General features: G+C 35.5%; 1 protein-coding gene across 1 annotated transcript in view; it reads left to right on the top strand.

The window, feature by feature from the left end:
- Positions 1-23,934, top strand: part of ANKRD17 (ankyrin repeat domain 17) — a 126,302-nt gene that overhangs the window by 78,653 nt on the left and 23,715 nt on the right. Inside the window, 14 exon segments of the mRNA XM_036853875.1 lie at positions 234-387; positions 5,792-5,948; positions 9,526-9,673; positions 9,932-10,079; positions 11,244-11,477; positions 14,267-14,361; positions 16,288-16,525; positions 17,878-18,069; positions 18,449-18,558; positions 20,772-20,859; positions 22,392-22,451; positions 22,454-22,518; positions 22,772-22,915; positions 23,453-23,555. Coding sequence (XP_036709770.1) covers positions 234-387; positions 5,792-5,948; positions 9,526-9,673; positions 9,932-10,079; positions 11,244-11,477; positions 14,267-14,361; positions 16,288-16,525; positions 17,878-18,069; positions 18,449-18,558; positions 20,772-20,859; positions 22,392-22,451; positions 22,454-22,518; positions 22,772-22,915; positions 23,453-23,555 — 1,936 coding nt within the window.

A 23,934-nucleotide genomic window follows, 5' to 3' on the forward strand; every position in this document is an offset into this window, starting at 1 on the left:
CATATGATATGAATAATACATTCTTAAATTATTCTACAAATGTAATTTTCTCCTTTAAACTGTGGGCTTATCTATCCCATTGAAATTATTCAGGATTGCATTGTATTTATCATTGATTTTGATGTTAAAATATTTTTCTCTTCTCTTCCTTTTTCTTCTGTTTATTTCTCTTCCAAGTTTTCTTTTCTCCTTTCATTCCTCCCCTTCTTCTTTTTTTGGTATTTGTTTTCTAGGTGGAGTCTTTCATTTTGGATCAGGAGGATTTGGAAAATCCAATGCTGGAAACGGCTTCCAAGTTCCTCTTGTCAGGTGCTGCTGATGGTGCAGACCTCAGGACAGTAGATCCAGAAACACAAGCTAGACTGGAAGCTTTACTAGAAGCTGCAGGTAAGTCTGCAAACTCTACATATATAATAAGCCTAATTTTCCAAAGTTCTACATAACTCTTAAAAACTTCAGTTATTATCAATGTATGATGTTGTATATTTAGTATAAGACTATTCATAAAGGTTAATGGATTACTTTCTAGAGCATTACATGCAACATTTCATATAAGCATAGTTTCATTACCAGAATAAAATTGACAGGTTGTTGTAAACCTTATAAACAGAGACTTCTTTTTTAATTGTATTTATTTTGTCTGTGCTGGGTCTCCGTTGCTCCGCGTGGGCTTTCTCTAGTTGCGGCGAGCAGGGCTACTGTGTTGTGGTGTGTGGGCTCCTCATTGCGGTGGCTTCTCTTGTTGTGGAGCACGGGCTCTAGGTGCGTGGGCTTCAGTAGTTGTGGCACGTGGGCTCAGTAGTTGTGGCTCATGGACTCTAGAGCACAGGCTCAGTAGTTGTGGTGCACAGGCTTAGTTGCTCCGTGGCATGTGGGATCTTCCTGGACCAGGGCTCGAACCTGTGTCCCCTGCATTGGCAGGCGGATTCTTAACCACTGCGCCACCAGGGAAGTCCAAACAGAGACTTCTTATACAGTTAGTTTTCATTAGTCCTGAATTCCATCTTTGCAAATTCACCTACTTTATAAAATGTATTTATACCCCCAAATTATAGTGCTTTCTCAGTCTTTCATAGAAATGCACAGAATGGTGAAAATTTTGAGTTGTTCTGCGTGCATGTTTTCTGCTGAAGTGATGCTCTCTGCCTTCTTGTTTCAGCTCTCATACTGTAAACAAGTGTCCTTTCCATGGTCTACTTAGTGCCACATTTTCCACATTTTTGTGCCTTTTGTTGGTGATTTCAAATGGCCTCCAAGTATAATGCTGAAGTGCTATCTAGTGTTACTAAATGTGAGAAGGCTGTGATGTGCCTTTTGTAGAATATACGTGTATTAGATAAGCCTCTTCAGCATGAGTTATAGTGCTGTTGGCTGTGAGTTCAATGTTAATAAATCAAGTATAATATATTAAATAAGATTGTATTTAAACAAAAACACACATAAAACAAGCTTATGTATTGACTGGTGAATGCAAATGCTGTGGCCAGAGACTTGCAGGCACCTAGCCCTGTATTTCCCCTTGGAGCAGTGGTTCAGTATTCATTAGTTCAGTGTTCCCAGTGACTTTACAGAACATAACTACCATGAATAATAAGAATTGACTGTGTATAATTCCCTCCACTTTTTTGTCACAGATTGTCTTTTAAAACCTTGTAAAGTGAATCATCATTATATTTTTGTAAAGTGGATCATCATTATATTGTCCTCATAGGAAGTGTTTTAATTAGAGTTTATATACATAACCAAGAGTAAGCATCATGATATGTAATATGCCTTAAATATAAGGGAACAGTAACTCTAAATCTCTATGATCATTTAAAATAACCATATTTTCTTAACTTTCCTAAAGTGGACATAAATCTATGGTGAACATTAATTGTTCATGGCTTGAGCACCCTGAACCAATGCTAGATTCTGTACATTCAATGCATATAAACTGATATTTCATTATAGCATAAAACTGACCTATTGCTGTTTGATAATCCTTTCAATAAATATCTCAGAACACAGCATCTAGATATTTGAAGGACTCATGGTTAAGTTTGATTTCTATCCTGGGTAAAATTCTAGAATGGATTATTAAGGGAATCTTGACCAAATGCAGATGAAAACATAGTAGGGGCACATGCAAGGTTCTTTCCTTGAGTATGGAAAACTGTACAGGGTAGCAGTGATATAATTTAGCATTTGCCTGAAATTTGATGTTGCTTTAGGAGTTTACCTGAGAGAAATGAGGATTGTGAAATTATTTGAAACCATGTCATAAGAGGAACAGGGAATGTTTCTCCTGAAGATGAGAAGACTCAAGTTGAATATAAGAGGGATATTTGTTTTCTGTGGTTCGAAGAGGCAGAACCAGGCTTAAAGAGGCTACATGAAGGTAGATTTCAGCTGAAAGGAGCTACTTTTGGAGGTAGAGTTCCTTTTTATAGGATGCTAATAGTTGCTTCATTTTTCTCATTTCTGTGTTTATTCCCTTTTTTTCCCCGTTTTCTTTATAATAGGTAACAATCAATCAAGGTGTCAGCTAAGCTGAGTTCTCATCTGTAGGCTGTAGAAGAAAATCCATTTCCAAGTTTATTATTGTTGGCAGCAGAATTTAATTCCTTGGAATTGTGGGACTGAGATCCTGATATTCGTACAGACTGTCAGCTGAAACTGCTCTCACCTCTTTGAGGTCGCCCACATTCCCCCCATCTTCACATCAGCATGGCATGTGGAATCCTTGTGCTTTGAATCTCTGATTTCCTTTTCTCCAACCAGCCAAAGAAATCTCTTTGGTCTTCCTGCGGTCATGTGATAAGGTCAGGTCCACCCAGATAGCCTTCTTATCTTCAGGTCAACTATGCCATATAGCATAACCTAATCATGGGGATAAAATCTATCCAATTCACAGTCCCAAAGATTATATAGAGTGTGTACACCAGAGCTGGGTAATCTTGGGAACATTTTAGAATTCCTAGTTTACCAGTGATTGGACAGAAGCCTCTCCATTTCTTTGAGAACCCCCAAATGTCAATATCTTTAAGTCTTTTCTCTGTGGCTGTTTAATTTCTTGAGAGACACATCTGCCTGTTTCTGTCTAGTGAATTATAAATGCTGGCTGCCAGCATTTGGGGAGCTGAGAGTAGAAAAGGGGCTAAGGATCTCACTGTTTATCATGCATACGTTCACTTAATCCTCATTTTCAATTTAGTATTATCTCTTCCTCATCTATAGCCAATATCTTCTAGCCCAGGGTCTTTCTGGCTTAGTCTCTTTAGAGAATAATTATCTGGCTGTGCAGTTTGGGATGGAGTCTTAAATGTCTGACTGCTCCTCACAGGTGTTCAGCCAGTGTCTCTGTTTTCCAACCCAAGCCTCACCCTGAACCTGGAACCTGTATATAACTCCTGAGTCCTATTGGGCTGATCACTTTGTTTCTCACTGATTTCTGTGTTTCTGCTTATTCTGTTCTGCTAAGTCAGTTAATCTCCTCTTTATTATGTCTTCATGAATATTAGCTTTGATTCACAAATTTCTTCTAGTTTTATCAAAGATGGAGTTCCTGTTGTATTTTAGTTCTCCTTTGAGTAAGTTCTGAGAAGAAAAAGGGGGGAAATAATTGTCTTAAAATCATCTTGAAATCAGAGATCTACGTAATCATTTAATACACCTTTTCTCTGAAATTATATGGTTCTGTTCAATTGATTAAATGTCATAACTTGGAAAGAATAATTTGGTCATCATGTATCTTTTCTGTTATTGATCTTCACTGATTAATATCTAATAATTGAATAAGACCAGTAAAAAAGATCACCATAATCCAGAGTAGCTAGATAAATTCATTTCCAATCACTGTTTATTTATTTGAAAGGTTACTATGTATTTCTTAGGTTACTTCCTAGTTATTTTTACTAAACTAGTTATCTTTACTTATGAAGATATGAGAAGTTCATAAAAATTTAATATGGAATATTTTATTTTAAATGTTATTTTTTTTTAAAACAGGGATTACTTTCTTCTGATCCGGATGTATCCTCTTGTTTAGTTCTTTTTTGTCACTGACAAATAGTTGTTATATAGCCCATCTGAGTTGGCTAAAATATTGGAGCTAATTCTCTCATGTGAGAATGCATCTGTGATATTGGTCTCAATAATGTTAGGATACTTAACTAACCACAGATATCTTATTGAATAAATACTACTATAGCACGTTCAGACTACAGTTGGCTTTTAATATTAGTGACACAAATTATGCAGTAGGTATCAGTCTTACCAGATTAAGACTGTTTTTATCCTTTGTACATCTTGATTGTAGCAGCCACTAAATTTGACTGCTCTGAACATTTGTTATATCTAAATATCTAAAATCAGAAATGCTTTTTGCCATATTTATTCCATAAGATGTAATATTTCATATCTTGGATTTGTCAGAAGGAAAAGCAAACGCGTATAAAGTTTTTTTAAAATAAACTTCAAACACAAACTTATATGATATTATTGAGTCCTTCCACTATTAAAAGAAATCTGTACAGATATGTTTCTTATCACTTGGGAGATCTTTTTGGTCTTTGTCTTAGTTAAATAGTTTGTTTTAAAACCTCTAATAGTGTTTCTTAAACCTTAATTGCGTTTGAATCACTTGTGGATCTTTTTTAAAAATGCAGGTTATTGATCAGTAAATTTTACGGTCTCAGATTCTGCATTTCTAACAAGCTCCCAAGTGACAGTAATGCTTCTGTCAGTAGTTCATGAACCACATGTTGAGTAGTGGGGTTCTGTAATATCCATTATAGCATTAGATGTTTTATCTTCAAGTTAGAGCAAAGGTTCTTAATCCTGGCTGTGCATCAGAATCTCCTTAGAGCCTTTAAAGTATGTAGATCCCTAGGCCTTCCTTTTACTTACTGAATTATATCTTTAGATACAGGAGAGTTCAGCGGTCTGTACTTTTGAAAGGCTCCACTGATGGCCAGCCTGGATTAAGCAGCACTGAGTTTAGAATAATAAAGGTTAGAGATCAGCTTGCTTTATAGTGATATGTAGAATAGCAACAAGTTGTGTTTCATGTACATGGTAACTAACCATTTCTGCTTTTGAAATTTAAAAAAAATTTGTCTATTCTGCATATTAGATATGGTGTTTTTAGACATGATTTTGGGTGTATGTAGTAAATTGTAGTCGTAATTTGAAGCAAATAGGTACTCATAGATAGGTGATCTTTTCTATAACCTATAATGTCTTATATGGCCATTTTTTGGTCACAAGTGGTAGTAGCCCAACTAAACATTCTTAAACGAAAATGGGCATTTACCAAAGGTATAGGGATGGTGCTGGCTTCTGGCACTACTAGTGTCAATGAGTCAAATATAACTTGATCAGAACTGTCTCCTTCCTATTTCTCTGCTCTCCTCTCCTCTATGTTGACTTATTTTGGGTAGTCTTTTTCTCTTTGTGGTGATAAAAGTGACCAAATAGCTCATGACTCACAATTTAGCAACCTTTGAGCATAGGTTCTTCTTGCAAACGTACGGCAGAAGTCTGAGTGAGGACACCCGATTGTGCCAGCATAGACCAACGACCCATTTCTAGAAGCAGAGAGTCACAGAGTTGAGCACTTATGGACCACATGGAAGGAATACGACTACTAGAAAACTGGAGAACAGGGATTTCTCAGAAGATTCTGGCCAGGCAATATATATGTCCAGTGTATCATTTGGAGTTTAACATAAATAGAGTTAAGTAACTTGAATTTTGCTTTGTTTCTCCTTTTGGGTATATCTGAATTGGTGTGAAAATAATAGAATAGGAATAGGCAAATTATCTACGGCTGATGGTAAAGCCTTTGCAGATCCTGAAGTGCTTCGGAGGTTGACATCATCTGTTAGTTGTGCGTTGGATGAAGCTGCTGCTGCGCTTCCCCGTATGAGAGCTGAAAGCACAGCAAATGCAGGGCAGTCGGACAAGTAAGTGGGTTTCCACTGTGATCAGTATAAAAACATTTTCTTAAAAATAATTAAAATAGCTAACATTTACTGAGCATGTATTTTGTGCCTGGCACTATGCTAACCACTTTACCTGTGATATCTTACTTATACTCACGAAAAGCCTTAGGCATGGATTTTGTTTTTATTCCCATTTTACTCATGAAAAGCTGAAAAGAAGTAACTTAAGATTGAATAGGTAACAAGTAGCAGAGGCAGGACACCAGTGTCTGTCTGACTACAAGGCTGACTTCTTAGCCAATATGTTATAAAAGACCTTTTGCTTATTTAGATTTTGTTTTCTTTTAATATTTTGGTGACAAAGAAGTAAATGATTTCTAATTAGTCATGCCATTTTCTACTTCATGTGCATAGTTCTGACCATTTTAAAGGGCAGGGTTTTTATTTGTTTATTTGTTTTATGAATGTTCAAAAACGTCAAAGATCTAGTTTCCGTAACTTGAATGTAAGTGAGTTCCAGGGATGTTATTTTTATTTGTCCTATAATTCCTTTTATATAATATTTCACGTTTAGTAAGAACTCAGTAAATATTTTCTGACTTGGCCTTTAAAGTTTTTCTGATGATGTTATGCAATAAAAAACAATCACACCATGTTGTATATAAAACAATTATGGATAGTATAATGAAAAATACAATGCCAAGGAAGCAGCTGGAAAAGAACCATTAATACATGGTACTGTCTTCACCCTTCAGAGGCTTCTTTTTTTTTCCTTTAACTGCAAAGAAGCCATTAAGCCATTTTATTTACAGTTGACTCTTGAACAACACAGGTCTGAACTGCACAGGTCCACTTATACACAGGTTTTTTTTCTTTCTTTTCTTCTTTCTTCTTTTTTTTTTTCTTTTGTCCACGCCACGTGGCTTGTGGATCTCACTTTCCCGACCAGGGATTAAACCCAGGCCACGGCAGTGAAAGCCGAATCCTAACCACTAGACTACCAGGGAACTCCCAGCACAGGTTTTTTTCAGTGGTGAATACTACATTGCTGCACAGTCTGTGGTTGGTTGAATCCATGGATGCAGAAACGTGCATATGGAGATATGGAGGAACTGCATTTATGGAGGGCAGACTGATTAAGTTATTTGCAGATTTTCAGCTGAGTGGAGTGTGGTTACCCCTAACCCCCGTGTTGTTCAAGGGTCAACTGTATTTTAGCAGTTACCTTTAAATAGTTGAAAAAATGAGAATACTCTTCTACATATGAGTTTAGAGAATACAAAATAGCATTCAAGAATTGTCTTTTATATAATAGTGTTTTTATGCAACATCTTTTAGTATTAACAAGAGTGTGAATTTGCTGTTTCTCTTAACTCTGTGTTTGTCTTCATTCATCTAAGTTTTCCATTTTTATTAATTTATTTTACCATCCTTCTCATAGATTGACTCTCCTTCTTTAGTTAACTTCCAGTTCTATTCCTTAGTTAACAGTTTTTCTAGCCTACGATAGTATTGATATTCTCCAGATATTTTTTAATGTGCCTTCTGGGACTGGCAAGACACCTTGAAGAGTATATTAAAGCTAGTTCAAGCAGGAAATAGAATAGAAAAATAAGGAGTCATAGATTCTTTGGCACTGACACTACTAAAAGTGATCAGCAAAACACTAGACTATGTTTGTGACAGTCATATTTGTTCAGCAAAGCTTGAGAAACAGTGGCGCGCAGTGGGTGTTATGTGCCAGGTTTTACATTAATTAAGTGTGGTGCCATGTGCCAGATTTAACATACCCTTGCTCAGAAGTTGTGAAGTTCAACTGTTGCTAGAGTAGTTCCTGAAAGGCTCTTTTAAAGCTAACACACCTAAGGAAATTGAATGAAAGTTCAAATGAGAAAATAAAGGAGGATGTGTGCCTGAGGGGGAGAGAGAGAATGAGAGACCACCCGAAAGGGAGAAAAAGTATGTTCTTCTACATGAAATGTCTTGTGGGAGGGATTTGTCCTGAACTTACTTAAAGGTGATAGAGAACATTGAGTCTAGAGACTGTCATTGCCTATAAAATGGGAAATTAAGAGACAAACTTATTAAGTGCTATTTGAGACTTTCACTTTGGCAGGGGACAGTACAGTTAACAGGTAGACAAAATATATAGTATGGCATACAATGATAACGATTATGGGCAGAAGAAACTGAATGGGGAAGTGCTAAGGCAGTGTTTGGGGTTAGGGATCATGTTGCATTTTTAAGAGGGTAGTCAGGGAAACCCTCATTTAAAAGGTGGCTTTTTAGCAAAGACCTGAAATAGATAAGGCAGTGAGCTGCGCCTGGGGGAAGCTTTTTTGTCAGAGGGATAGCAGATACATAAATCTTGGAGTTGCAGCTTAATTAGCATTTTTGATGAAAAACGGGAAAGCCAATTTGGCTAAAGCGGAAAGAGTAAGTGAGAATAGTAGGTGATGAAACCAGAGAAGTAAAAGGAAGAGTTTGAGATCCTACCACTGGACAGGTCTTACAAGGATTCTGACTTTTACTGTGGGTAAGGTTAAAGGCCAGTGGAGGATTCTGAGCAGAGGAGTGACAGGTCTACTTCCTTTTAAGCAAGATCTCTCTGGCTCCTTCACTGAAAAGAGCCTGAAGGAGAGCAAGGGTAAAAGCAGGGAGACTGCTTAGGAGACGTCGCCATAATCTTGGCTAAGGATGATGTTCTTAAAACTGGGTGGTAGTGATAATATGGGTGTAGAAAACAGGTTATCCATGGATGATGGCTTTAGTACCTGAAGTGACAGGGCCATGTTTTAAGAGGAGGTTGTAAGAATTGAGGTATATTTGAAATAAAGAGAATATTAATGAAGAGACTTGGATTTAGTGTTTTTCTAAGAACGACTTTTAGCCGCAAGTGAAGGGATCTTTAGAAATGTCCATAGTTGAAATTCTTTTGGAAGATTTACAGGGCAAATGCTTTACTCTAAATATAACTTTCTGTTGTTCCACCACTTTTTCCACTCTCCTTTTGCTTGAATTAAGCCTTTGCCTTACCTGGATATTTTTCATACTTCCCCAAAACATGATGGCATAAGTAAATACTTCAAAAAAAGAATCTCCTTCTCAGTTATTCATAGATTAGTCAAAATTACATGCTCACAACTTTCCTATCTGATTTCCCTTTACTTTATTGAAGAACTCAGATAGGCGTTTATAATTAGTAAAAGTTTTACCCACTTCATTAAATCTTATAAAATTTTTCTAGTGACTAAACAAACAGAAGTGTAATTATAACTTGTATTTCCTTCATGTGATTTTTCTATACAATTTTATATTTTAAAATTTTGGATTTTTTCCCTACTTATAGTAAATTAGACTTTATCTTTCAGTTACATGACTGAAAACATTTTGTAATGTGGGTAATTTTAATTCAGTGACTTTTATATGTAGATTTTAAAAACTCAGTGAACTGAATCATTTTATTTGTTATGAGTCATATTGAAATAATGATTCTTTTTAGCACTACTGTCCAGATTAATTTCAAAAAATCATCACTTATGCTGGGCAATATTTTATATTCTTATATCCTGATATTACAATATTCTTCCCCCTGTAGCCGCAGTTTGGCAGAAGCCTGTTCAGAAGGAGATGTAAATGCTGTGCGAAAGTTACTCATTGAAGGGCGAAGTGTAAATGAACACACTGAGGAAGGGGGGAGCCTCCTTTGTTTAGCTGGTTCTGCTGGATATTATGAGCTTGCACAGGTTTGTATTATCAAAATAAAGCTCACAGTTTTTTGATTGTTTGTCTTAATTTAGACTGTGTATTAAGGAAATAATAAAATAAAATCAACCATCAGGCTCATTTCAAGAAATAGTTTTGTTAGATACATTTTTTTTGTTTATTGGCTCTTTTGCTTATTGGCTCTGTAGTATGACTAGGTAGGTGTTAACATAAATATATGTTCAAAAAATTTTGAAAATATCATTTTCTAATATCCTTTCAACTTTTTCTTTCATAAGGTTTTGTTGGCAATGCATGCCAATGTGGAAGATAGGGAGATCAAAGGTGACATTCCACCTTTAATGGCTGCTGCTAATGGAGGACATGTCCAAATTGTGAAGTTGCTGCTAGCTCATAAAGCTGATGTCAATGCACAGTCTTCAACAGGTTATGCATACTTCTTTTTCAGTTTTTAAATATTAACACCCTCTGATAGTAATTAATTCACATGAAAGTGATCATTAGTGATGCTTTTGCAGTTATCAATGCTGCACATTTGTATATATCTGTGCATTAGGCTTAAAGTACATAGAATATATTTTGAATGAAATTTCTCCTGTTTTGTGTATGAGTGCTATTAACTGGCCTTGGTTCTTTTCTATTAAACACTGGCCCAGTTAAAAGGACCATCCTCTTGGAAGTGGAGAGGATGGTCTCCACCTCTCAAACCCAAGTTTCCTATTTATCAGGGGAAAATGGAAGGGAAGGTAGGGAGAATAAGAAGGATATGCAACAGAAGGCAGGTCTGTCATTGCCTAGTGTTAATAAATTGCGGCCTATAGAAAAAGAAACTATTATGAAAACATTGTGTTACACAAGAGACAATGTTAACCTAAATCAGTTTTTTTTTCCTTTCAAATTTGGGCATAGATAGATTTGTGTAAAAGCTCTAAAATATATGAAAATATATTTGGTGCATTTCCTTCATGCAAGATTTTTAAATTTATTAAATACTTTAAATCATTTTAAAGGTCTGCATGTTCTGGTTTGAGGGGGTTTTAGGAATTCTTATTTTACCCAGAAGTTAACTTTTTTTCCCCTGTAACATGGGAGATTTTTATCATTATGAGGGAATGTTTTTGAAATTATTTTAACTTTGGCCACCAGTTAACTGATGTGTAAAGTTGCAGTGAAAACAGTACGTGATTAAAAGTAACGGTATGAGGTATATCTATATATGATGAATAATTATAATCCAAAGAAAAAATAAAGGTTGGGAAACATTTCTCTGATTAAAGTTAGAATCAGTGTAACTTTTTCCTCATGTGGGAACTTAGTTTCAGAATTGCTCAGTGCTTTTATAACTCTACACTTGTGATAAGTGTATGTGATTTTCCACATGTGTTTGACCCTGATTTTTAAATGGAAAGAATAGGGAGTTGATTTCAGTAAGATAAAATGTAATGAAGAAAAGAATTATATATATAAGTGTAATAGCTAAATTTATTAAGATTATAGTCTCTCATTTCAGTATTGTCTTTGATACTAGATAAACCTCTGTATTATTTTGGTATTTTATGTTAATGTCTTTGTTTTTCTTCATTCAGATAGGCAATACAGCACTTACATATGCTTGTGCTGGAGGTTATGTAGATGTTGTAAAGGTGCTCTTGGAATCCGGTGCTAGTGTTGAGGACCGTAATGAAAATGGTCATACTCCTCTTATGGAAGCTGGAAGTGCTGGACATGTGGAAGTAGCCAGATTGCTGCTAGAAAATGGGGCTGGCATTAATGCGCATTCCAATGAATTTAAAGAGAGTGCCCTTACGTTAGCTTGTTACAGAGGTACAGTAAAGAACTTGTTTTTTTAAACAAAGTTTTTAAACTCATGCAATGACAGTTACTTCATATAGAATGGTTAGTCACTTAAAATAAAAATAAAATATGGTAATAGTACATTATAAATAAGTGTATAAAGTGTTTTAGAATTTAAAAGTTTAATATATAAACTTTATATATTAAACTTTTAAAATATACACTCAATATTATAAATATTGTCAATGAAAAATGACTATTGATCCAGTTGTTTTATTAGAAACAGTTATTTAATTTTAACATGCACTGTATTTTTTAATGATTTTGCTTGTCAGAGTATTTTGCCTGGTTTACACAAAAGAATCCAGAAGTATTTCGCCTGTAAATTTAAAGTAAATGCAATAAAAGCTAGAATGAGGGGCTTCCCTGGTGGTCCAGTGGTTAAGACTCCGCGCTTCCACTGCAGTGGGCGTGGGTTAGATCCCTGGTAGGGGAACTAAGATCCCACGTGCCGCGCGATGCAGCCAGTAAAGAAAGAAAGAAATAGAAGCTAGAGTGATTTATTAACAAGAAGGTGCTTAAGCTATTTCTCATGATACCAAGAAGAAAGGAAAAAAAATGAAGAGAAAGGAGGATATATGAAAAGAAAAATAAAGAGTGGTGTGGAGGGAGTTTGTATTCCAAAGAACAATTTTAGAGTATCATCAACACGTTTAATAAAGTTAGAAGGAAAAGGTGGTAGAAACTGAGAATACCTACCAATATATAGCTGTACAAAGGGGGTACATAGTGTTCTAAATGATGTCGATCAACCTGAAAATATTGATAATAGAGACAAATATCTTCTTTTGTGGGGGGCAAGATAATTGTCTGGAAAGATACTTGGTCTTCAGCTAGGTAATCTAGATTCTAGATTCTAAAAAGACAGCCACAGAGCCAGACATTTTTCGGAATCAACCTTTTTGACAGATAAATTACTATAAACTAAGAAACTTTTTAAAAAGAAAATTTCATGAAATTTTATACCTGCATAGCCATTCACTTCAATGTTTTCTACCATCTGCAGCTGTGTCATGATTGCATCATAAAATAAGTGATACATTTTTGACCCAGAGGCATCAAGAAAAAGCTCTTGCAAGGCAAGGTACAAAAGTGAAAGAGGCACTCACTCTCAATGGCTGAATCTTCACGTACACTAGCTTGTGAGTGAATGTCTCCTGAAATTTTGCACCCAGGGCTTTGATTCCTTCCCCCTTGTGTTGGCGCTCCTGTTGTTTTGTTTCATTCTATCAGTACTTCAGAGTGGCCAGGGTTTTGTTAGGTCTTTTGGAATCACTTCACTTAAAAAACATGGCTAAAATACTCCTTAGCCACATAAATGACTAAAATTTAAGTTAAATGTAAAAATGTGCTCTAAAGGACTTTTGATTATCTCGTGTTACAGATAATTCAGATTAAGGGTACTTAGGAAGCACACCTGAGGTCTCTTACTTCTCCAGTTGTGTTTAGTAGTTACGCAGAGGTTGATCTTCATTGGGAGGGGAGGAATTAAGCCTTGGGGCAGCCTCTCCAGGGCAGGCTGATTGGGTGGCTCTGTCTCACCTTTCCATCAAATACTTTTGAAACCGGAACTAGCTCCATTTTGCTACTGAGACCCAGCTGGCCAATGAGCTTTGAGATGGGGCTATGTTTAACTACTCTTCCCTCTGTCCTATGCTTGTAGCCCCACCATGCTGAGGTTGGGGCTTGCAGGCTTTCGTTAGAGAAACTGGATATAGAACTGAGCTGGTGGAGAACATCTCTACTACTTCCAAGGATCCATGGACACTCTTACTTTCCTCTATTTCTGGTGAGGTCTCTTAGGATACAGATTGACAAGGAGGAGATGGGGAAGGGATAGAATTCAGGCTGAGACTAAGCACTGATGTGGATCTTTGGGAAGGGAGAATGACAGAGAGGAAGGAGAGATCGTTTGTTAGCAAAAACAAGACATGGCAGGTGCTACACTTATTCACCAGAGTTAATTTGAACTGTTCATGATTCCGCCATCCACTCCTTCCTCCATTCCCAGTTGACTGAAAATTGACTGCAGCTCATTCCAGATGAAGTTGGAAAAAAATTAGTCACTTTTCTACTGTTTCTTACATAGTATCTGAAGTCCTTTTTAAAATATAATTTATGTTCATTGTAACTACTCACAAGGTAATCTTTATCTGAACTGAAGTATAAGGTTTATTTGAAACTCCATAAATATATGTGTGTGTGTATATATATGTATCTGTATATATATATTTATATCTAAATAAATGAATAAATATAAATGGTGTTGTTTCAAGAATATTTTTATATACACGGTTTCCAACTTACAAGCAGGTTGTTCCCAAGATGTCTGTGAGTTAGTTATTGGAACTTAAAGCTCATTTCCTCATAGAAATAACTTCAGTGATGATTATCATCCCAGGCTACTAGTTCACAAAAACGAATTTAGTCTATAGTATAAATAAAATAACTATGGCATGCCTGGGCCCTAAAAAGGTTGTAGAGGGGATATTCTGGGTGTTGCATTTTAGGGCCACCTTTGCTCACCTACAGCAAGGATTTTAGTAATAGCAGTTTCTGGGGTAACAGGGTAAGGAGTAGAACAGCACAGATCACTTGTATAATTTGTGTTGGGCAGTTGAGGGTGGCTTGTAGCTGACTTTAGTATTATGGTAATAAATGTATTGCTATAAGTGAAATATAACTTTTCAAAATATTGTAATTTTATTTTTGGGGAATAATAAAATATTTTTAAGTAATCTTATAAACTTTTGGTTTAGGACATTTAGAGATGGTGCGATTTCTTTTGGAAGCAGGCGCAGATCAAGAGCATAAAACAGATGAAACGCACACTGCTTTAATGGAGGCTTGCATGGTAAGATTGGTGAAATACATACATGAAATATATTTATGTATTAGGTAGAGACAGAGCCAGTGTATAGTGAGTGAGTGCCGTTTCCTTGGGTTCAAAGATTCTGTTTATCATGACTTGTGGATCAGAACCTCAGCTATCTGAGTTATAAGAGCCAGTTGTGCAATATTAACTTCTATCAGAGGTGCTTTCTGAAGCTTTGTAGCACTACCTTCATTTTCTGGTTTTATGTAATTGGCACAAAAAGTGACTTTTTAAAAGATGGATCAAGGATATTAAAAATGAGAACATAATCCACAGAGTATGCACATAATACTACTAAGTAAAACATGTTCATCAAACCCGTAATGTAAAATTTATGAAAAATTTGAAATTAGAATATTATTTGCATTACGTAATTCTCCCTCTGTCATTCTCCTTTCCCAAGGATCCCTTTCCAAAGATTCTCCCTTCCCAAAGATCCTCTATCGTGGTCTTTTCTCAGCCCTGAATTCCTTTTTTTAAATTTGTACTTGAGAATGCGTAATAATAGTACTCTTAAACTTTTGTATCTCAGTCTATGACTTGTGGCACAGAAATGAATCAGAATAACATTATAGACAGATTTATGAGAAAAACACACCAAAGATAAAACAGACCCCAAATTAATTTTAAGTTTCTTGTCTCAACTTCCCTTCAGAGAATGATTATTGAAAGGATGTTAAATTTTAATTACTAATTTAAGAAAAAATTAAGTAGCCATTTAAGACTTGAGTTATTTTTTGTTTTTCTTATTGCCATACCAGTGTTTGCTTTAGTAACTTATTCTTTTGATTAAACAAGTTTTCTGGGAGGGTTTTGAGTTCCCCATCTGTGAAAATAATATCCTTCTCTAGTGTTGTTGTGAGGATTAAATGACATAATGTGTGTAAGGAACTTAAAACATCCTTGCCACCCCCATTAGAGAAACAAACTATATGTAGATTACAAAATTAAAGTGGAATATTCTGTAGACCTACTCTGCATGTAATGGAAGTGTTATAAGTAGATGAAAGATACTAGTAGGGGCCATACGTTTGGAGACTTGCTAAGAGACTGAGGTTTTAAACTGGACTTTAAAGGAAATGTAGGAGTTGACTACTTATGGAGGGAGAAAATTCTGAGCTAAAGGAACAGCAAAGTAACCACAGTGGTAAGACTTGAAAGTTGTGTAATATGGCAAGTACCAAGGCAAAAATGGGCATGACATGTTCAAAAGAAGATGAAATGTCTGTGAGGTAATACAGAAGGAAAAATTGTATCAAAGGAAGAAAGAATGGAAAAGTGAGCCTTGGGGTTGCCAATATTTAGGGAAACTGTGAGAAAGGGAGGCCGGTAAAGAAGACGGAAGATATTAAGAGAGAACTTCTTTTTCTTTTTCTTAATTTTCACTGGCATTTGATTGTCGAACAACAAAGGAATTACCATGTACATATCGTGTTCCCTTTTCCCTAACACATCATGCTCAATTCCCCCACTCCTCTAAAAAGTATTGGATTTTCCTTTTTCTACCTAGCCAAAACTTTGCTTATCCTTAAGGTTTCTATGAAAATCCTGCTTTCCCTTTCTAAACTTTATCCTTTTAGCATTTAAGCTTATACTATGCAGTGTTAATGTTATCTCACAGTAATCTCTTATTTTATGTGCTTACTGGGTTTTTTTTTCTGATGGTTAATAAGCTTTTTGATTGAAGATATTTTTCTACATATTTTATATCCTCAATTGCTATTTACTACTAGAGTAAACTGTAGATATGTCTTAATTAATGCTTGCTTACTCACCTGTTAAATGTAGATTTATTAATTCTTATTTGAATAGAGATCAGTAAACTTCATTGTATAGCAATTGAGAAGTATTTTTAAAGATTTTTTAATGGTGCTGATTCAGTTTTTTTAATTGCATTGTAATCAGGATGGCCACGCTGAAGTAGCTAGGTTACTTCTTGACAGTGGTGCCCAAGTGAACATGCCTGCTGATTCATTTGAATCACCATTGACTTTGGCTGCATGTGGTGGGCACGTGGAACTTGCGGCTTTACTTATTGAAAGAGGAGCTAGCCTGGAAGAGGTCAATGATGAAGGTTATACACCATTGATGGAAGCTGCTCGTGAAGGACATGAAGAAATGGTGGCATTACTTTTAGGCCAAGGTAACCAATACCAATCAAGACACTAACGCATAAATGTGTAAAATGTAAGATTATGATTTTATAAAATTGAATTTATTTCATTTTTCTAGTAGATTTGTAATGAGGTGCTATCACAAAAACTAAAGATGAAATATTTTCTTTGAAAACAGCTCTCATACTGTACTCAATAAAATCAGATGGACTTCTTTAGTATTTAAGAGCTTTCAGAGCCATTTTGTGCTGTGTTAATAAAAATAGAAAGAAGTGGGGGTGGGATAGGGTTGTAGGTTATGTGGGGGCATGTATGAGATTCAGCATTTCTGCAGCTAATATATTGAGAGAATGCCTCGTAGGGCAGAATACCTATTAATAAATATTTGATGTTTCTAGTGTTTCATAAAGTACACTATGGGAAATCTTGCCATAAGGACTAACTTGATGAGAATGCAAGAATGCACGTATAAGAAGCTGTCAAGGAGCTCAGTACACAGTGGGCTTCTCTTTTGGGGAAAGTGAAACAGTTACTTGACTGTATTAAGATACCTTAAGTTTAGAAGTAATCTCGCATCTCTATCCATATTGGTAGCCTGGTTTTATATCTCTTTTACTAATAAAGGTTTTGTTTGTACAAATTTAAGAGGAATGGCACATTTTTCAAAAACCTTTTACTGAGAGGTAATATTGACTAGAATTTTAAAAGCATAGTTTTCGGAGCAGACTTCTTCGGTTTGAATCACAAATCCACTGCTTGCCGATTTTGTAACTTTAGGCAAGTTTCTAACCTCTGTGCCTCAATTTTGTTGTCTGTAGGGTTGTTGTGAGAGTTTATAGATGTGTATAAAGCTTTTCGAACACTGTCATATAGTGCCTGTTAAGTGTTAACTGTGGTGATGGTGGTAGTAGTGATGATGATAATGTTGTTGTGACCTTGGGCAAGTTAGTTAATCTCAATTTCCATAGCTGTAAAAATGGAGCTAACAAAAATATGTAAAATGCTTTAAATATTGCCTGACAAATAACAGCATATTAAATATTATCTATTATCATTTTCATCAACACCTTTATCATCATTATTTTGAATCTTTATAACGAGGGAATGTGGTTTATTTTCTAAGGCCTTAAATCACATGACTTGTACCTTCTGGCTGAATAAATCTTATTCCAGCAGTATACATCAAATATGGACTAGTCAATGTGGTGTTGATAGTTTTATTTTTAACTGCCTCCTAGAATAGGGGAGAGGTACTTCATCATTTAGTAAATTAATATAAATGTTCATTTTTGAAGTATAGTTTACTAGGAAATAATCATGTTTTGCTTATCTCTGGAATAAGTTAATGACTTTCTTTAAATAATTGGAATCTTTATTTTAGGAGCAAATATCAATGCACAGACAGAAGAAACTCAAGAAACTGCCTTGACTTTGGCTTGCTGTGGAGGCTTTCTGGAAGTGGCAGACTTTCTAATTAAGGCAGGAGCTGATATAGAAGTAGGGTGTTCTACCCCTTTAATGGAAGCTGCTCAAGAGGGTCATTTGGACTTAGTTAAATACTTATTAGCTGCAGGTAGGCATTTTTGCATTTGGGAGTTTTTTTACATGATTTCTTTAAGTAAAAATATTACAATGCAAATAGCTTTTTTTGATGTATGATGCACTGAATGTGTATAGAAAAATCATGTGATGAATTTTTTAGTGTATTCTGAATAAATAACTTACCTTATTGCTGTTTGAAATATCTGCAGTTTTAATTTTAAGCAGTAATCTATTTCTAATTTTTTTTCTTTTTTGCTTTTAAAGATGCTGACAATATTCTCTATTTCTAGAAATGGATAAGGCTGTTTTGTCTAATTTGAGGAGATATGGCTTATCTAGAAGAAATTTCAGTATCCACATTTGTGTCTTATGATTCTTTTATTAAGGCTGTGTATCTAACACTACTGCAGGAGCTAATGTTCATGCAACAACAGCAACAGGGGATAGAGCACTAACATGCGCCTGTGAAAATGGTCATACCGATGTAGCAGATGTCTTACTTCAGGCAGGAGCAGATCTGGTAAGCTATGTCACTTTCTAAATCTTAATATTTAAAGCTAAGACAAGAAATTAATTGAAAGGAGATTATAGACAAAAGGTATTTCTTTACTTCTAATTTTATGTTGGCCTTTTTGCCATTCTTTATCTCATTTAGTCATATTTTTTTCCTATGCTGTTTGGTGTCCATTCTTATTTTCCTTGTTAGCAGGACTATCCAGTGTACTACCCCTTTTCCCCTACAAAAAAGGGAAAATTTTGTGTTTGATATGTTAATAATTAATCGTAATAATTAATACAAATTTTCTCTTAAGTACTTAGCTATTTTTAGAAGCTTTTCTGATTTGTCATAAAAAGGCAAATATGGCTTAGAGGCGGCATTTCACTGTCGTTTAGGAAATAAATTGTACCTATACCATTCAAAGCATTATTAAATAAAGGAGTTAAAAAGATAAGTATTCAGTAAATAATATTTTTCCCTCAAATAACTTTTTATTTAGTGAGAAGGATGAAATACTGAGATCATTTTTTAAAATATTTATTTATTTATTTATTTATTTTGGGCCGCGTTGGGTCTTTGTTGCTGTGCGCGGGCTTTCTCTAGTTGCGGTGAGCGGGGGCTACTTTTCGTTGCGGTGCGTGGGCTTCTCATTGCAGTGGCCTCTCTTGTTGTGGAGCATGGGCTCTAGGTGCGTGGGCTTCAGTAGTTGTGGCACTCAGGCTCAGTAGTTGTGGCGCACGGGCTTAGTTGCTCCACAGCATGTGGGATCTTCCCGGACCAGGGCTCGAACCCGTGTCCCCTGCATTGGCAGGCGGATTCTTAACCACTGCGCCACCAGGGAAGTCCCTACTGAGGTTATGTTAAGGTAGATTACAAAGAGATGTCATAGGGAAAGGACAGACAGTCAAAAAGCTCAGAAGAGGTGAAGACGTCATCTGAGATGTTATGTTTGGGGCTGGGTAAGGTTTAGAAAGGTAGATACTGTGCTCTTGTTACAAAAGAGATACTCCAGTTGGAAGAAATAGTATGAGTACAGCCTGAGAGGTAGGGAAGGATAAAGCAATTGTGTGTGGGGAAAATAGTCATTCTTCCAGTTTAGCCTGTGAGGGAGTAAGAAAGGTAGGTTTTAGTTAAAACATAAGCACCCGTGTGTTCATGGGGCTGAGATTAATAAGTAAATGTGTTTTCCTGTAGAAGTTCATAGTTTATGACAGAAACTCACATGCAGGCAGAAACAGGCTCCTCAATTAACTGGTTTCTTAACTTAAAATTTACTTAACTTCTCTTTCCTCATTTATGAAAGGAGAGGGTTAAATTAGATTACTGTTGTGGCCTCCTTCAGCTCTGTCTGTGTTGGTACAACGCTTGGAGAACTTATGACGCACATTATATTCTAGCTAGTCATGTGCATATTCCTCTTATTAGGTTTTGAGCTTCTTCAGCTTAGGAACTAAATTTCCAGTGTTTACTACAGTGACTGTGAAACATACAGCAATGTAATCTTGCTTAGTGAATTGCAATTAAAACAACTTAGTGTATGACTTAAGAGAAGAATCATCAGATGTAAGTGTAAAAAATATTGACATATAAAATGCTTTATAAAAGGTGTTTTTTTCTCCAACCTTTATACTGTAAGATCTGAAAATTTTTCCTATGCTGATATTCTGAATTGCAAAAATGCAGCTGGTTCTCCATCCTTTTGAAACCCAGAAATCTCTAGTAATATCTTATAATTGATGGTATTAAATATCACTAGCCTTGTTATTTTTATGTACGGTAAAATAGAGATAATGGGAAGTCTGTAAAGGCAGAGAGTGATATACTTAGAGAAATTCATACACGTAGGATACAAACTTATGAAAAGAAAATCACTTGTAGTGGATTAGGATAATGTTGATTGTTTGGAGAGGGCTGTGCTAGAGTGCCATTCATTGTTCAAGTTCCACAGTCCTTTTCGTAGAGAGGAGGAAAAATTACCCAGATGGATTTCGATGAGGGTGTAACAATCACATGAATATAACCCCAGTTCTTAATTTATCTATATTTCCATAGAACATGTTTCTAATTCGAGATTGTTTAAATTAAAGAATATATTCCTTGAGTTACTTCAAAGCATGTTATTTAATATATTTAGATTCTGAAATTTGTTCAGTTCTCTTCCTTTTGATTTTCATGAAAAAGAAAAATTGTTCATTAGAAATTAAATATCAAGTAAGTCTGTGTTTTTTAAACAGGAGCATGAATCTGAAGGTGGAAGAACTCCTTTAATGAAAGCTGCAAGAGCTGGTCATGTTTGTACCGTTCAGTTCCTAATTAGTAAAGGTAGGTTTGTGTAAGGCAGTAATTTTTTTCCACAGGTATCTATCCCCTGCCCTTGCGTATTAAGAGATTTACAGGTAAAGGACATTTTGGAGGTGTCACGTGGTAGAGGGATGCTACTGAGATTTTTGTGAGTGGGTAGTTGATAAACATCCTGCAACACATAGAACCATTCCAAACTGTGAGGAATTCTGATACCGAATACCACCCTTGTTAAAAAACATTTCAATACAGAAAAATTTCTCTATGTAAAAAACTTTGAGGGTTTAGATACCTTGAAGTCTTTTTTGTTCATGTAATAATATATCTTGAAACCTGGATTTTTATGTTGTTTCTGCCACTGATTAATTTGAGGGCAAGTCACTTTTCTTCTTTATATTTCCTTGGGCCTAAGTTTCCTTCTTTGTAAAATATAGAGAGGTGGTCATAAATATAGCACCCCCCCAAAAAAATCAAAATTGAAATGGAACAAATATGCCAAAAATGCATTTGCATTCATGGTCATTTATTCTACTTTGAATACCAAAATCCTTAATAACAAAAGTAGCATATTATTACTTCCTTTAAATGACTTTTTAGGTATTCACTGTATAAGTTCAAGTTGAAAGTTTTTCATGAACTTTAGAAGATTAGAGATTTCATTATATTCTTAAGTATAGGAGATTAAAGATTTTACTTTTGATTCAACATTAGTAAAAGTGAGACTGTGTAGACCATATACAATTAAAAAGGCAACATATGCCATTTCCTTCTTACCAAAAATACTAAAGTTTGAAATCATTTGTAGGTAAAGAAAAGAAATCAGAAATAACTTACTGGTCAAATTATTTTAGGCAATTTGAACACTTCCTTGTGTTATATGTTTATAAATAAGACATAGTATTCTCAAGAATGAAATTATTTTCAGTTATTATCTTCTCTCTTCTTTGGTTAATTTTAATGAATCTGATTCCAGTTTCTTCCTGGTATTTTACTTCCATTTCCCACATGCATAGCACAGTGCTCCAAATCAGGGATGAATTCATATTAAGGGGAAAATGTACCTGTTTTCATTCTCAGATATTTCCCAATGAAAAAAGATTATACTACTATTCCTTACTATTTTTTGTTAATTCCTTCCATATTTGGCCCATAGAGGGCAGTGTGGTTTATTTTTTATTGGTTTTCAGTCATCTTTCCCACTGAAGATATTAAAATGTAGATAAAATTTTATATTTTACTTTCTTAAAACAGTGATTATATTAGGAATAATATATACTTTTATCATTATCTTTTAATGGTACATACTGAAACATTTATGGATGAAATTATATCATGTTCGTCTGGGATTTGTTTTAGAATAATTCAAGATGGGAGAGGAGAATGGATGTGGGTATATGTGAAATGAGATTGGCCATGTTTATAATCATTGAAGCTGGGTAATGGGTATGTGGGGCTTCATTATACTGTTCTCTCTACTCTTCGATTTTGAAGTTTACCATAATTTAAGAAACAACACTCTATTAACATGATTTTTCATGCCTTGTCTGTTTTAGGAGCAAATGTGAATAGAACCACAGCTAACAATGACCATACTGTACTGTCCCTGGCTTGTGCAGGGGTCATCTGGCAGTGGTGGAACTACTTTTGGCTCATGGGGCAGATCCTACTCACCGTTTAAAAGTATGTAACTCAAATGTTTCAGGTAGCATTGTGAATTAATCTTCACTCTTGAGCATAACAAATTATTATCTATAAGTTCCACTTGTATATTGGCATTCTAAATGTGTTCATTTTCTTCTGTTTTTAGAGGAAAGTGTTCTTTACTAAACCTAAAACTTTAGTGTGTCTGGGGCCTGTTGGCTATATCTTCCTTATGTTTCTGTAAATTAACTTTAAAAAAAAATTTTTTCCCCTTCCATATTCACTCTTTTAGGATGGCTCGACTATGTTGATAGAAGCAGCAAAAGGTGGTCATACAAGCGTTGTTTGCTATCTTTTGGACTATCCTAATAACTTGCTTTCAGCCCCTCCACCAGATGTCACTCAGTTAACGCCCCCATCCCACGATTTAAATAGGGTAAGCTTCTAAACTAAAGCATTTTATGTTATATCATCTTTTTCCCTTTTTCGGTCATAGTTCAAGATTAAACTAGATTGTTTTTTGTTATAATATGTAGTTCTTTTTATAGATAACATACTTGATATGGTTAATGAACATCTGGTGTAATATTCAGATTCTAGATTGATATGATTTTGCTTTGCTTTCTTACTGTGGCCAGAATAATCTTTTGATTTCAAAGTTCATTAAAAAAATGTCATGGAGGGAATTCCCTGGCGTCCAGTGGTTGGGACTCAGCACTTTCACTGCTGGGTCCCGGGTTCAATCCTTGGTCGGGGAACTAAGATCCCATCCTGCAAGCTATGCGGCATGGCCGAAAAAAAAAGTCATGGAAAATAATTTGATACCAGCACATTTTAAGTAAATATGTCACCTGAGATTGTCATATGAAAAAATATTTTGAATGGATCTTTGTAACTTATTCTTCATTTAAAGCAAATTATATAATGGAAGGTGTAGGAAAAGCAGATATAGAATCAGTTTCATTTGTCTTAGGCTCCTCGTGTACCGGTTCAAGCACTGCCCATGGTTGTCCCACCTCAGGAGCCTGACAAACCACCTGCCAGTGTTGCCACTACTCTTCCCATCAGGAATAAAGGTCAGTTATACTTCTAAAGACTTACAAGTTGTCCAAGTAAAAATGATAAGATTGCAAAAAAACCCCAAAACTAGCCATTTAAAATTATTATTCCACAAAAATTGAATTTTACTAGGTCGGCATAACTGAAGATTTTTTTTTTTTTAATTTATTTATTTTTGCTGTGTTGGGTCTTCGTTTCTGTGCGAGGGCTTTCTCTAGTTGCGGCGAGCGGGGGCCACTCTTCATCGCGGTGCGCGGGCCTTTCACTATCGCGGCCTCTCTTGTTGCGGAGCACAAGCTCCAGACACGCAGGCTCAGTAGTTGTGGCTCACGGGCCCAGTTGCTCCGCGACATGTGGGATCTTCCCAGACCAGGGCTCGAACCCGTGTCCCCTGCA

Source organism: Balaenoptera musculus, chromosome 5 (genome assembly GCF_009873245.2).
Source record: "Balaenoptera musculus isolate JJ_BM4_2016_0621 chromosome 5, mBalMus1.pri.v3, whole genome shotgun sequence".
Lineage (NCBI taxonomy): Eukaryota > Metazoa > Chordata > Mammalia > Artiodactyla > Balaenopteridae > Balaenoptera > Balaenoptera musculus.